Below are 15,116 nucleotides of genomic sequence, written 5' to 3'. Positions count from 1 at the left end.
CGACCTCGCGGCGACAACTTTTGTTCTCTCTTGGACACTTTGTCATGTGTAAGTATTTGATATACAGATTACACATAAATGTATAAAACATATTAGTGGAACGAGGAAATGACTATTTTTACACAATTGAAGTGAGCTCCCTGGTGTTTGCAAGATCACTGGTACAATTCAAATACAAACATGTGTTATATTTCCTTTCCATGATTTGTGTTATCAACTTCAGTTGAACTCTTTATATTAATGGTATTTATCGGTCAGAATAAGGCACTTGTTTTAAATTTCAACTAACGCTCACCAATTGTACAATCTTTCCGAACTTACAGAGTATGGCAATCGAACTTGAAAGAAAACAATGTATATAGAAGCCCATCAAATCAATATAAACAAAAATGCACATAAAATCAGGAGAAACCAACCTTATAAACCTCATTTGACTGCTAAGAGCTCTTTGTCACTTCAGAAATTATATAATTTTAGTGTATTACAAAAATACAGATCTTTAATTTTATGATTGTATTATTTACTACATTGTACATAGTTAAACTTTTTGTACAGATAAGTCATTTCTAAAGATGTCTTATCCACTGATCTCAATACTTAAGTGTCTCATCTTTTATCTATTGATATCTATCAATTCAAAAATGCTTGTGGGTTCAGAGTACTGTACCAAAACTGAAAAGTTCAATGCATACAGGGGAATCCCGACATGCTTCTTTGCCTCACTATTGTTTTGAATTGTCATGATGTCTATAGTCTCTGCATGTTTCTTTACCACTTTTTGCCCGCATTTTTTAGTTTTCAATTTTGTAGATATTGCTTATCTTTTTGTAGAATAAGTCAAGCATGACGTGCTCAAAAGGAACTTCGTGGCAATCTATGAGATCATTTGAAGAAACCAATTGGCAAATGTTGCAGGATGAAAGACTTTGCGACATCACTTTTCTAGTGGGGAGCGAAAAGGAAGAAAAAATAATGGCACACCGATTTATTTTAGCAAGTAGAAGTCCAGTCTTCTTTACAATGTTTTGTGGATCACTTCCAGAGACCAATCACATACCTGTTCCTGATATTGAACCTGCTATATTCCTCGATTTGTTAAGGTATTTTAATTGCTTTACTTTTATAAAATTATTACAGCAGCTTGTAAACAGTTTTGACAGAAAAAAAATCCTGCTTGAAGTAGAGACATCTGCATCTAACATACCAATGGCTTACAATTCTGCATTGTAATATAATGAAATTGCAATAAATATCATTTGTTGACTGTTAGATAAGCCACAGATTCATACAAATATTGCAATATTATGCCAATCTAACGAAATTTCTATGCTACTTATTCACTTTATCAATCTTTTATTATAAAGGTTCATTTATACGGAAGAATGCTGCGTTGACGAGAATAATGTTATGGCTCTACTATACTGTTCAAAGAAGTATGAACTGGAGCGTCTTAAAGGAGCCTGTCGAAAGTTCCTCAACACAAATATGTCTTGCGAAAATGTCTTTACAATATTGCAACATGCTATTGAATTTCACGAAGATGATTTGGAAAACCGATGTTTAAAGTTTGTGATGCAGAACGCTGAAACGGCCTTAAAATCAGACGGTTTTTCGACTATTTCCAAAGAAGTTTTAAAGAAAATTATTGAATCAGATGAACTTTGTGCTAACGAATTAAATGTGTATGATGCATGCAAGAGCTGGGCAATTGCACAGCGTAATAGTAAAACTGATCAACAGGAACATTCATGGGAAGAGCTGAGGCGTGAGTTAGGGGAACTCATATATCTAGTGAGGTTTGCTACAATGTCTTTCAAAACATTTGCTGAGAATGTGGCCATTGAAAATATATTGACGCCAGAAGAAAAAGTGTACGTATTTCAAACTATAGCAGGAATAGTAAATAGTAATATATGTCTCCCCTTCCAGACAAAATCACGTAAACGACTGGCTAAAGTAGAAATTGTTGATCTACAAAGATTTGTACCGAATCGTTGTAAGCGTTTGTGATATAGTGGAAAGCCTGACGTTTTGAATTTTCAAGTTTCGATTCCGTGTAAGCTTTTAGGTTTAAGTTTATTTGCTCCTAATTCAACAGGAAGTTTACAAGGAAAAGTTAGTTTGCAAAATAGCACATCTGAAATGACATCTAAGGACAATTTAAAGATTATATGTACGAAAAGTCTAAGTTTTCTGAAAAAGTATTGTTTGATAAACCAGTGGATATTAGACCAGGAACAGAGTACACTATATGTACCTTACTAACAGGAGTTGATACATTCTGTGGAGAAAATGGTCAAGAAAAAGTCGTATCTGGACCACTTGAAGTTCTTTTCTTACAAAATGATAATAGTAAAAATGGCACCTCTGCAACAAGAGGACAAATCCCTTCATTGACTTTTGAGGTCAAACAGTATCAATAATTTGAATGAAACACTGATATATTTAATGTAAAAATTGCCAGGAGATAACTAATTTAAAACAACGCATTTGACAAACATAACTATTGAACAAAAAGAAATTTCATATTTTTGTTTAAATTAGCTTGCTCAGCTTTATATTTTCATTGCTTTCTCGTTTACTGGCCAGGATTTTATCATAAAAGTATTACCAATTCGAAATGTAAGAATTCAGATTCTTTCGTCGTCAGTGGTAATATTTGATGTATTAAAATAAGAATTTTTTATTTCGAAAACTTGATAAAAACATGCATCACTCACAAATTCGTGTATTTGTCATAGATTCGATGTATATGAAGATAAAAAAAAATAAAACACTGTAATGACAATAAACATTTTTTTAAAATAAATCTCTGAGAAATTACATTTATTTTCAACCATGTCAATAAAGTATGGAAACATATTGATTAAACTCGAGAAAGAAGTAAATACTTACAACCTAGTAAGAAATAAAGTTATACAACCTACATGCATATCAAGTGTTTACTCCGATCTTCGACTAACTATTACTAGGTGACATATATGGAATGGCCGAGTACCAACAAGAAATCGAATCAAATGCATATGGGTGGAAATATCGACAAATTATAGGCCGCCATTTTCCCTGCCAAAACTTACTACATGTTATATATTAGATTTTTCTCATTTCATATTTAGGAGAAGAAAATGAATTTATTGCAATGTTGTGTTTTCTTATGCAGTATTGCACTAATGTAGATTAAGTCCGAAACAATAGTTTCTTAACATATGTCATTGGAAAAATAGTTTGAACACCATAAATTATTCTAAATCATAATTCTTAAGCAAATCTGTACAAGTATCTAATTTTCAAGCATATTTTGATATAAAACCGAACAAATAGATAATTTTATCATTTAATAACATACTAATTGCAAAAAAACCTCAAATATATATTACGTTATATAATATTGAATTGACAAAACTATCTGCTATACATAATATTAGCATCACAAGCACAAAAATACAATCTCATTAACATTTTTGCTTTTATTTTTTAATACAAGATGTACATAATACGTTATCGTTTGTAATATATGCAATAATGAATTCATACTATTGTGTTTTGCATATCAATATCTTTTCTTGAAGATATAGTAATAATATGTAACTAAAAATTCGACTGTAGCGGTCTTTGTATTACTGTATCTGTTCTTCAGGTATCACTCGTTACAAGTTATCATACATTTAAGGACCCCTGGTCTACGACTGGCTGCCACTTGAATAGCATCTGTAGTTTGCTCTAAAGTAAATCTATGTGTCACCAATGGTTTAATGTTGACTTTACCAGATGCTACCATATCTATTGCTATTGGATAACTGAAACACAGAATTATGTATAGTTGAACCTAAAACATAAAAGCTACTGAATATATTGTTTCATATAAGATGTAAAGTGTCAAAATTATGCAGATTTATTTTACGTATTGCTTTTCTTGAAGGTACTCATTCTTATTCCAAATAATAACAAATAAATGTACTGATTAATACATATATAATTTGCATCAGAAAATTAGCCATTTAATTATAATATTCAAACAATGCATTATGACGGTGCAACCCATTTGAATGTTTGCGACATGGACCAACCATTAGGGTTAACATCGTTTGGAGCCATTTCTTATCTTGATATAAAAGATAGGTCATTCATTGGTGATCCAATTCAAATGTTTAAGAAATTAATTTCATCAAGTAAAATTTACCAATGTTGATCGTATCTCCATGAAGGTCGGAGGTCAATTTGTCTTTGACACAGTACTGCTAAAGGTAAAGTTACTTCTTCTGCCCCATATCCTACTATAGCAACACAGCCGCCTGGTGTTGTAGACTGTAATTGAACAGACACCATGACTTGATTTATTCAAAATTCATTAACTTCGTTGTGACCACTTATATGAATACTTTGAAACACAAAGGTATAACACACCATACAATTAAATTAACGAAAATGAGTAAATTCACACTATTTGTATCATATGTATATACAAAATATGTAACTCTTTTTGGTTGTTTACAAATTACGGCAAAGCAAGACATATCTTAAGGTCTCAATTCAGTAGAGCTATGTTTACACATTGTCAAAGTATTAGTCGAGTGCGACTTATTATTTCATGCAGGATATTCTTTACGAAATCTACTGTGCAGCGCTGGGCACGTACAAAAAAAATATTATCAACGAACATACTTTTAAACAAGCAGATATGTCAAATGCCATGCTTACCATTATAGCTAATCGTTGGCAAAAGTTGTTCCCTGTACATTCAATAGTTATGTCAGGCATTTCTCCCATGATACTGTGAATTTCTTTGACGACAGAGTCCACGTCAGAAGAGTTTGTAAGAACAGTATGAGTAGCTCCTAACTGTTTAGCAAGCTTCAGTCTTTCTTCAACAACATCTGCAATATGATCATAAATATGATAAATATAGCGGCTCTATAATACGTGTTACATGTTATATATACTTTTTAAGAATTACAAATTTGAACAAGGTTTTTCCAACAGAGCTCTCTAGATTGGTAAATGTCAGCGGGTTAATGGTTGTGCATAACCAACTTCTTCTGTGCGCAAACAGCCCTAAATTTCAACCAAACTTTCACAAAATGTTTGTCATCAAGTATTTGGTATTTTATTATCTATTTGATTATTTTTTGACAGAAGTATGGTCCTTTGATTTTTTTCCTATGAGATATATTGGTCAAAAAGCATGATTTCCCTGTCCCTTTTTCTATCTCGTTTGTAGGCGTTTTTATAACGCTTTATGTAGGTCATATGGCGACAACATTCCAGCTTTACTAGTGGAAGAAGACCTCAGATGCTTCTCTGTGCATTATTCTATGCACCTGAGTAGAACTACCGATGTTACGTAAGCTAGAAGAATAACTCCCCACAATCTGGCTGGCGGGATTTTAACCCACAGCAGTGAGGGGCAAGTGGTTTGAAGTTAACGACCTTAGTCACTTGGCATGTGTAATTTGTTATATGAATTATATATAAGGAGATCAGAACCAGTTAATTAACGAGAAAAGTATATATTTCACTCGTTTGCATTTTAAGTTCTATGTTTTATGACATTTCGCACATTAAAGGGTATAAATCTTTATCTTAACAGTAGAAATATATTGGTTCCATTATTATATGTTTGATCACGGATTTATTTTACATCCGTGGTTTGATTCCCGATAAATTGTAACATAAAATGTCTCTGTTATTTTATACACATAAATAATGCACGTATTAAACAGAATAAAATGTTCCGGAACAAAACATTATATTTAGGAAATAGATATCAATTCTGAGTGCATTGTTGTAGAATAATGCACGGTTTGAGTTCAAATGCGTAGTAATATAATCACGAAGGCCGATAGGCCTGAGTGATTAATTACAAAGCATTTGAACGAAAAACGTGCATTATTATACAATAATGCACGAAGAATTGATATCTATTTCCATTCTAATACGTCAAGAAAAAATATAATTTTTATTATAACGTTGGACTTTATGTTTGGTGGTTGAATTTGTTTTCGCCTCAGAGTTTCCAATAGAAACGTTCTTTAGAGGCCGTTCCAGTGGGTTGAAAAAAAAAACTGTTAAATCTACCGTTTGTAGAAACATTTTGAAAATAACGAATTTTGAAAACGTTGATACAACTTTGTTTGTTTATTTATTTCAGTTTATAATTTTCCAAGCGAAATACAAATTATTAAAAGTGAAATAAATGTAAAACTAAACTCGTTTGCGACATTAAATGGCGAACTTGATTTGATTGTTTTGCACGTGCTGTTTGGCGCTACATTGTGACGTCACGTAAACAACACTTTAAACGTCTGTACAGCGTTAACGACTGAATTAAAGATATTGGTGTTCGGATTAATTTTCTTAGTTAGACCATTTTCTTTCATTCTAGATAGTTTTCACAACAAAATTCGAAAAAAATTGTTTTAATTTATCAGATTTTTTAAACAAAATGGCGCCTTCAATGTGAAAATACACAGGGAGATAATAAGAACGGCGAGTGCATTGTTGTAGAATAATGCACGCTTCCGGCCTTCTTTGTCTATATAGAAAAAAATCCGATAGTGTTAGAATGCTATTTTAAGTAGGGTTTTATCCGTTTAGCAATGATTTTGTGCATTCATCATTCACTTTAAAAGCAATAAATTACCATACCATAATTATTTCATACAAGCATTTTGGAAGTATTTTATTCTTAAAATTCAAATAATAATTTTTACATCAGATATATAGTTTTTTTACAATTTAAACTAAAGACATCTTCATTTGCAGTTTTGTTTTATCAACTTCTATTAAATATTTAATTAAATAAAATTTTCTTGCTAGATGCAGTAGTCATCATAACAGTTTGTATTGTTTTAAAATAAGATAAAGAAACATTTAAAAACGTGTACCCATCACTCACCAGTTATACAAACATTTGTAGCTCCCATAGCTTTAGCAGTTATCATGCAGAGTAAGCCAATCGTACCTGAAAGAAGTTTTATCAAGTCTATCATATCCGTATAGATTAGCCATGACACTTTATTTTGATATAATGTACTAGTATATCAATGAAGACAAAACTAGATCATGTAGATGTTTTTCAAAAGATTAAAATAATTCGGTTATCTAACAACAGTATGGGTCTATCATGTAAATACAGAGAAACGGAATCCCTAAGGAGCGCCCCAAAATGACAAATTGAACATAGTTATATGTATTGCAGGTTCGGTTTGATTTAGCGTATAAATGAACAACAGTGATAACTGCAAGATACCGTCAACGCCTACTAGCAACAGTCAGAATTCAACATTTACACATGAAAATGGTGAATTTCAAAATTTTAAAAAAGTCCTGAAAATACCACGTTTGAGAAAATTGCTTATTTAATGTTTTACAGACCCATATGCATACAACCGTTATGTGGAAGGACACAATGCATATGTATTATATTCTGCAGGAGCAAGAAATAAAATAAAATTGTAATAGGTAACACTGTGAACAATTATTCCAATGAGAATTTCAAGTATTTTGATAAACGTTAAAAATATTGATTGATATATGTAATTTTGAAAATGTAAAGTCACAAGTAATGATTTTGCAACGTATTGGTATGACCAATGACCTATAACAATGGTTGATTATTCAAGAGATGAATGAATATATTTTTAACTACCTTCAACATATGATACTTTACGTTTTAATAAATATATTCATTAGTAAGTTCCATCAGAATCTTCACATTTTACCTGTGTAATTTCAACTGTTTAAATAGGCAAATATGTATAGAGATACCTTTGTAAAAACAAAGGTGTTGATAAAAGCTATGTTTCATGGATTGTCCATAACAGAACTTTGAAGCTGTCATAAGCACAAAATTGAAAAAATGGAATATTCTGTCAACCATAATTACAGTAATACCTATCTGTGGTATATTGATAATCTAAAAAGCATACATAAATTTATCAGCTCTTTTTACATAAATTATACAGTGCTACCTGAACCAAGCACAAGGACAGATTTTCCCGCCTCTACTCCGGCTCGTCTACAATCTTGTACAGCTACAGCCAATGGCTCCATCAATGCCCCTTCTTCATCACTCACATTATCTGGCAATCTGAATTGCATTTTAACACAATATAATTTTTATAGTTATTTATGTAAGTAAAGAAAAGTTGGGAAAAACTTCAATTAGCATTAGGTTGCTTTCAGTCTAATCCTTTTTTGTATTGATTGTACATGTCATGTAAGTAAATATGTCCTTTCGTGACGAACTAAATAAGTTTAAACTAAAGAAAAAAATGTTGTTCTTAGGACAATTTCAGACTAAACGTTTGCCATCACTTTGAATCTTCTTAAATGTACTTTTATTACTTTTCATTACATAATGATACTTGTCAGCTTAAAATGCTCTGATTTCATTTAAAAACTTATCCAGTTATCCAGTCCATTACATTAGAGCCAAATTACTTAAATATGCATTAAGCAAATAGTAGCCAAATTTTGACATTAGTGTAATGTTTAATGCAAAAATAATCCATTCCACCAGAGAGACATCGTGTTTTCATGCAACTGAAATTAAAGCCACGTTTAGCTCTGAGATACTTTTGTGTTTTTACTTTATGGACAGGGGCAAAACATGCATTTGATACTGTATTAATAATGAATCTAGAGCATATAAGATGTATATCGTAGGAGAAAAGTAACGCTTATTATAAAATATGTTATCACAAAAGTAGCAAACTGTAAACAAAGTGGTCTTTTGACTTTCATATGAAAAATTGTTATCTGTACTGCATGCCACTTGCTGAATAGAAACAAAAGAGTGGTAAGGTATATGGCTAATTACCTTAGGCCACAATGAAACGTACACCAAAAATGAAATAAAAATTGTATCGTTTTAGGATTAAATGGTCCTCTAAATGTAATTTGTTATATCAAAAAAATGTATACGTACTTGTAACAATAGTCTGCTCTCATTAGTTTGCATTTTGTTATATAACCATCATACTTGGAAGTGTTGCCATCAAACGGTTTCTCAGTAAGGCACATATTACGGACATCCCTGAGGCAATTCTTGCATTTATTACATGCTTCTCCTGGTTCTAAAGCCACTCGATCGCCTGAATATATTTTTTTTACTTTTAATACAATCATTAATTGTCGCCACAGAGTACTTATAAATGCAACTTTTCGAGAGCATATGCTTTTGTAAAGTTTTATTTGTAAAATAAAAAAATATTTATGATTCGTCAAAGATAGTGCAAGGTACAATAAACATCCATTCTTCCTTGGCCTAAGCTTAATGAAAACAATGCTATAACACCGCCCAACATCTCGTTTCATTGACCCTGGTGTCATACTGCACTTTGCAATCTTTAATTTCAAGACCTTATCATTAATCCTAGATAACATAAAATTGAAAATTTAGAGAATCATGTTCAATGTATAAACAAGCAAATGTATGAACTTGTTTATAATAACTATTGAAAACAAGCAGGCGTCTTGAACTAAATAAATGCATGTCTTAAAATATTCCCACAACAAAATAACCAATAAACAATGTATAAAAGGTAACATCACAATATTCTTACCAACTTTAAGTTTTGTTACTCCTTCTCCCACCTTTGTGACAACAGCACTTGCCTCATGGCCCAATATTCCTGATCCGCCTAATCTATGAGTGCCATGACATCCGTTCTTATACATGTACACATCAGATCCACACAGACCCACATTGCGCATTGACAGCTGCACTTCTATTCAAAGTATCGGAAAATAAATTAAATATATAAGATACTGCTTAAATCGGTGCTAGGGAGTGTGATATGTTGCATTTTCAATAGTCATGCATAAGCAAACATAATAAATCGAGATTGAAATTTTAATCATTACATTTTTATTTTCATTTCAAGAGCTACTTTTTTTGATTTTTTTTATAAAACTGCTTTTGTATATCTTTCATTTGATTACGCGATTCTCTTTATATAACCTTTTTGTGACGCCAGAGGGCAAAAATATTCATAAAGTATCATTTTTAAAGTAAACATCATTTTTCCGACCGCTTATAATTATTATCAAACGGCCCACTGGTTATTTGTTGGCATATCTCTCTTAAAATTTGATTTTATTGGTATATTCTCAAACTTAAAATATATTATTTTATTTTATTTTATTTTAAGTTCCAGGTATATTTCAATAATATCACATCATACTGCGGCTTTGAACCTTGGCCAACGCTTCGGTCGACATTATTTGTTTCGGGTGAATATTTCGTACTATCAACTACGACCAGCCTTGAAAAGTAAAGTATATGCCTTACCTTCCTTATGATGTGGTCTTTAGGACGTGTTTGACTGTATTTCGTTAAAATGAACATTTGTACATGCTTATAAAACTTGATAATATCTAGCATTGCGTCATATACATATACATGTATATGCTAATGTTATAGTATAATAATTACATACATATCATAACACTCTAATTGCCAATAAATTTTAAATGCAGTTAATACGTTTTGTCGATGCATAAACGCAACGTAAACATTCATTTTGTATTAAATCCTGTTTAATACATAGGAGTGCAAGAACATTTAAATGTAGATAGTAAGTCAAAAACCTGTTTCACGATCTCTCAATCCTTAGTGTTACTGACCCATTTTCAGTTGTTTACCGCTCTTCGTCTATCTACTTTTCAGAATTTATCGTATATCAAAGTCAAGGTTTTTGTTATATAGTAACATATGTATATATCTTTTTTTTTATCTTTGCTGATTAATGAAGTCCACGTTCTAACCTGTCGCCTATAATTGGTTTAGGACTTATATAGAAAGATGATTATTTTTCAACAAGTAGAGAACGAATATGGCGATAAATACTGTAAAATCGGTCAATATTTGCATATATTATGTAAATATTGACTTGAATCTTGAATATCGGTCTACATTATTTTTTAATCTCAGAACATTTTTATCAAGAAGTGTGAATTGACTCATCTGGAGGCAAGCAGTTTGGCATGCAGACGGGACTTGAAATATTTCCCCGAGAGTTTCACACCATTTGATATAGGTCTATATCAACAACTTGTGTGCAAATATTTAACATCATCCGCTTACTTGCTTTTCTTTTCTTGCAAAATAATAATTTTAATTTTTTTATTGTGCAAAATTACCTTTAAATGAAAAGCATTTAAATGTTTCTGATTTAAATCAAGTAAAGAATGCAACTAAAGTAATACCGATCATATTTCTATATAATCTTTTTCATAACGTTTCCTTGTCTATTAAGGTCCTACCAATGGATCTGATCTTGGTACGATTGAAAAAGTGAGATACATATGATCATGGGATAAGGCAAACCCACAATTGTGTTTGATGCATAAATAATGAATTTAGAGAATGGTATATACTTTTCGCGTATGATCAGAAGCAGTGTTGAATATGAAATATTTTCATGATTAAAGCAAAACACATATAAATTGGTATCATGTTTTCCTTACATATTCACTATTACTGTATTAATTATAATAACCAATAATCAATTTAAGATGGCTCAGCAGCCTGGCTAATAATTACATTAAACGAAACTGTAATACTGCAACAAAACGTACAAAAAGTTGTTTGAAATACAATAATGTATTATAAAATAGCAATTTTAGTGCCTTAATAGACCTTTACTAAGTTGTCGTACTTCAGAATAGTTAAATTGTTCCTCATCTGAACATTGGGAAATCTTTCTATATCTCCCAAAACCAAGATACAATTCCTTGTCTTAAATTTACATCTCTAATTATTCACATAGATTCTAAAAAAGTGGTAAGATGTAATACAAATCTTCATTCTGACAAAGTAAATTATTATCATCTTTCGTTTTGATCAGTTAATTGTTTAAACTGTCATAACGACTTGCCCAAGCCAACAGAGAAGAGCTAGGCCAGTATGCACATTCTTCCGTGAAATATAGCCAATATTTAGACAAACTGAAACTTATAAGTACATGCATTTTTTTCAATTGAAAAAAATTACATCGTTAAACCAAGACAGTTTCAAATGAATTACATGGCAAATTCATAAATGTCTTTCAATTCAGGAAAATGTTCATGAAAGAAAAAAAAAAGGTTTTCGAGTAGAAATATTCAATTTTTTCTTACCTCCAGGACCGGGTTCTTGTACAATTCGATTTTCCTACAAATAGACAATTTATGTTTTGTGTAATATACAAGTGCATGTAGTTTTGATTTGGAATGAAATACTGACTGCATGTGCTTATTTTAATTTAAAAAATAGCACTGATATAACTTAAGTGAAATTAAGTTACGCTTATAAAAACTTGTACCCATTGTGTATAATTCATTGTGAAAACATACAAGTTTATTATATTAATTGTAAAGCATTTATTGTCATAACATACTTGTTGCACTCATTGTGAAGCATTTATTGTTAAAACATACATGAACTTTCATTCTGAAAAGTTTATTGTGAAAGAAAGCATTCTTGTATTAATTGTGAAGCGTTACTTGTTGTACTCACTTGTAGTATTAATTGTGAAAAATTTATTGTGAAAACATACTTATTATATAATTTATAAAGCATTCATTGTATAAACATTCTTGTTGTGTTCATTGTGATGCATATACATTATATACTAAATCTAATTTAAAAAAAAATGAATCTGCGAATACGGCTTTTAACTTTATTTCCAAAAATTAACAAGAAAGTATTTGCTTTTCATGATCAATGACCAAGCCGCCGGACTATAGAAGCAACTTTTTGGTTTGTCGGTGTTAAACAGTACAAGAAACGCATATATAATACTTAGTTTTTCGGATTTTCGGATTACCTGGGTCATTTTGTCGAACGACAAGTGTCATATAATTTACGAAATGAAAGAAGATGAATTTTAAGCGGTCGGTAAGTGATTCACTAGACTGCTTTTAACAAAAGAGCCAGTAGATAACAATAGACATGACGTTCTTAGAGCACGACAATTTCGGAGAAAACAACAAAGTTTTATATGACTGTGAAAAGCAAATAGTTTCTTGTTTATTTTTGTAAAAAAAGTGATTCATCTCTTTAAATTTTATAAAGTATGTAATACTTTCGATAGGTATACAGCAAATGTTTGAAGTTAGCTTACAGTATGAAAAAATAGCACATGTTGTAAGTTAGCACATATAATATTAAATATATAGGACCACGCACTTTTCAACATAATTTAAAGTATTGCTTTAAGTGGTTTTTGTAAATAAATAAAATTAAAAAAAAAATGAAATAAAATAAATAAAAACTTACAAATTTTATCGTTTCTTTCCCACACAAAACGGCCGACAGAGATTCCATTTTGCAACGACCGAAAAGTAAAGACACAGATGTAATTATAACTCCCTTATTGCACGGTCATCAACTATATAAGGTCTAATCTATACTTGGGCTCAGTATGAGATGACTCTCAAGCTGATAAAACTAACCAAATCAGTGATTGAATGATACGAAATAGTAAACTCTCATGTCAAGTTAAAATATCCATAAAACAAGATACTGCGCTTATATAATAATTAAACATATCATTATCAAGTTTTTATTCCACTTATATACATATGTTTCATAAATACATATAATCCATTCAAATACCCATTTGGTTATGCAACATCTGTCACGAACTAATTTTTTTTCTGCATACTAGGATGTGTTAATTTTAAAAAACGAAAGATCAGCAAAAGTCGATGATGTGTAAACTATTGAAGTAAACTTCAAAAAACGTATGTTTGCGACTTATAACATTCGACACAGTCATAGCTGTTGACTTTACAATCTGATTATCAGGTTGCAGTCGTACTCATGCGATCATATCTTGTATTTTTTATACAATAAACGATTTATATAAACAGAATAAAATGTTCCATAACAATATTTTATTAGTTTGCTACACATGAGCATTAACCATCTGCTCTGTTGTAAATCTACAAATATTATCCCGCTGTAATGAGTTTTATCTATTTACAAACAAATCATCTACAAATTTCAGAGGGTCTAATATATATTTCTACCATTTAAAACCTTTAGAGGCAACTTGTCCAGAAAAGTGTTAATTATTACAAGATTTTCTAGAAAAGTGCATGACAGAAATATAGCTTGGTTTGAATTATTCAGAAATCTTACATTTTCGAGTCAAAGTAACAGTGTTGCGGTAGCGGGGAGGGGGATTTGTTTTAGTTGACATAATGTGTAAATTCTGAAATAATCTACCCTTCATCAATCCCTTCTTTTCTACAAGACAAAGTCAACAAATGATCGCAATCATTATAAAAATTCAGGCACATCACCTAAATAGATAACTCCCCTATATATAATTTATACTATAAGATAATTTAAGTAATCTATTTTCAGTCTCACGCCAGTCCTGATCATGGGCACTTGGTTTCGGCATAACCCTTCCGAGAGGTTTGTAGGAAAAAAACTTAGTAACATCGGAAAAATGACGTTTTATAAAATCGAGACATCTGCGTTGAAATAATCGTTACATTCAATCCAATTTGAGTTCTACAAACCTCTCAGAAGGATTTCTAAATCCCGAAACCAAGTGCCTATAGTCGTAATCGTGGAAGTTAACTTGCATCAACAACTACCGTCAATGAACAAGCTTTATCATTTTCCCCCGCAACATTTTTGTTTTAAATAACTCCCGTATATATAGTTTATACTATATGACACCTAACTAACCTTTGTTCCAGTCTAGATCGTGGAAGGATCTTCGCAGGTAACTTGCATCAACCTCTACCGTACATGAACAGTCATAGTCAAATTTTTTCTCGCAACTTTTTTGTTTTAGTTTTGAAAATTAAGTCGGCCTTTATGGTTACTGTTTCCCTATTATTATACATTAATGTTTGTATATGTCTGCTTTCGGGGCAAATAAGTGAAACATCGGTTTATTGGTTCATTTACAAATGGTTCATTTCTCTAAAAGACAACACATGTATCATGTTTATCTACTGTAAATTACTAATTTAGGCACCACAGATATATCAATTTCTACTAGAAATAATATACAAGTTTACATTATGACCGATAATAAGTTTGCATTGCATGGTATTTAAATAGAAAAATCAAACAATTGGAACACGCTATGGTTTTGTGACTTCTT

General features: G+C 31.1%; 2 protein-coding genes across 2 annotated transcripts; one reads left to right on the top strand and one right to left on the bottom strand.

The window, feature by feature from the left end:
• Positions 1–643: 643 nt before the first annotated feature.
• On the top strand, positions 644–2,452 carry LOC132729612 (BTB/POZ domain-containing protein 6-like). The gene is made up of 2 exons (XM_060715406.1): positions 644–1,100; positions 1,365–2,452. The coding sequence occupies exons 1-2, from the start codon at positions 844–846 to the stop codon at positions 2,008–2,010; spliced, it is 903 nt and encodes a 300-aa protein (XP_060571389.1). The 5' UTR covers positions 644–843; the 3' UTR covers positions 2,011–2,452.
• An 869-nt stretch (positions 2,453–3,321) lies between these two features.
• LOC132729605 (sorbitol dehydrogenase-like) lies at positions 3,322–13,413 on the bottom strand. The gene is made up of 9 exons (XM_060715391.1): positions 13,265–13,413; positions 12,124–12,157; positions 9,567–9,731; positions 8,930–9,095; positions 7,971–8,089; positions 6,896–6,961; positions 4,699–4,874; positions 4,181–4,305; positions 3,322–3,797 (listed from the first exon to the last, which is right to left on the bottom strand). The coding sequence occupies exons 1-9, from the start codon at positions 13,310–13,312 to the stop codon at positions 3,641–3,643; spliced, it is 1,056 nt and encodes a 351-aa protein (XP_060571374.1). The 5' UTR covers positions 13,313–13,413; the 3' UTR covers positions 3,322–3,640.
• Between the last annotated feature and the right edge of the window lie 1,703 nt (positions 13,414–15,116).

The sequence above is a fragment of the Ruditapes philippinarum genome, unplaced genomic scaffold (genome assembly GCF_026571515.1).
Source record: "Ruditapes philippinarum isolate M1 unplaced genomic scaffold, ASM2657151v2 ctg742_1_1_1_1, whole genome shotgun sequence".
NCBI lineage: Eukaryota > Metazoa > Mollusca > Bivalvia > Venerida > Veneridae > Ruditapes > Ruditapes philippinarum.
The sequence above is the reverse complement of the archived record's forward strand: the minus strand, read 5'-3'. Positions and strand labels throughout refer to the sequence as shown.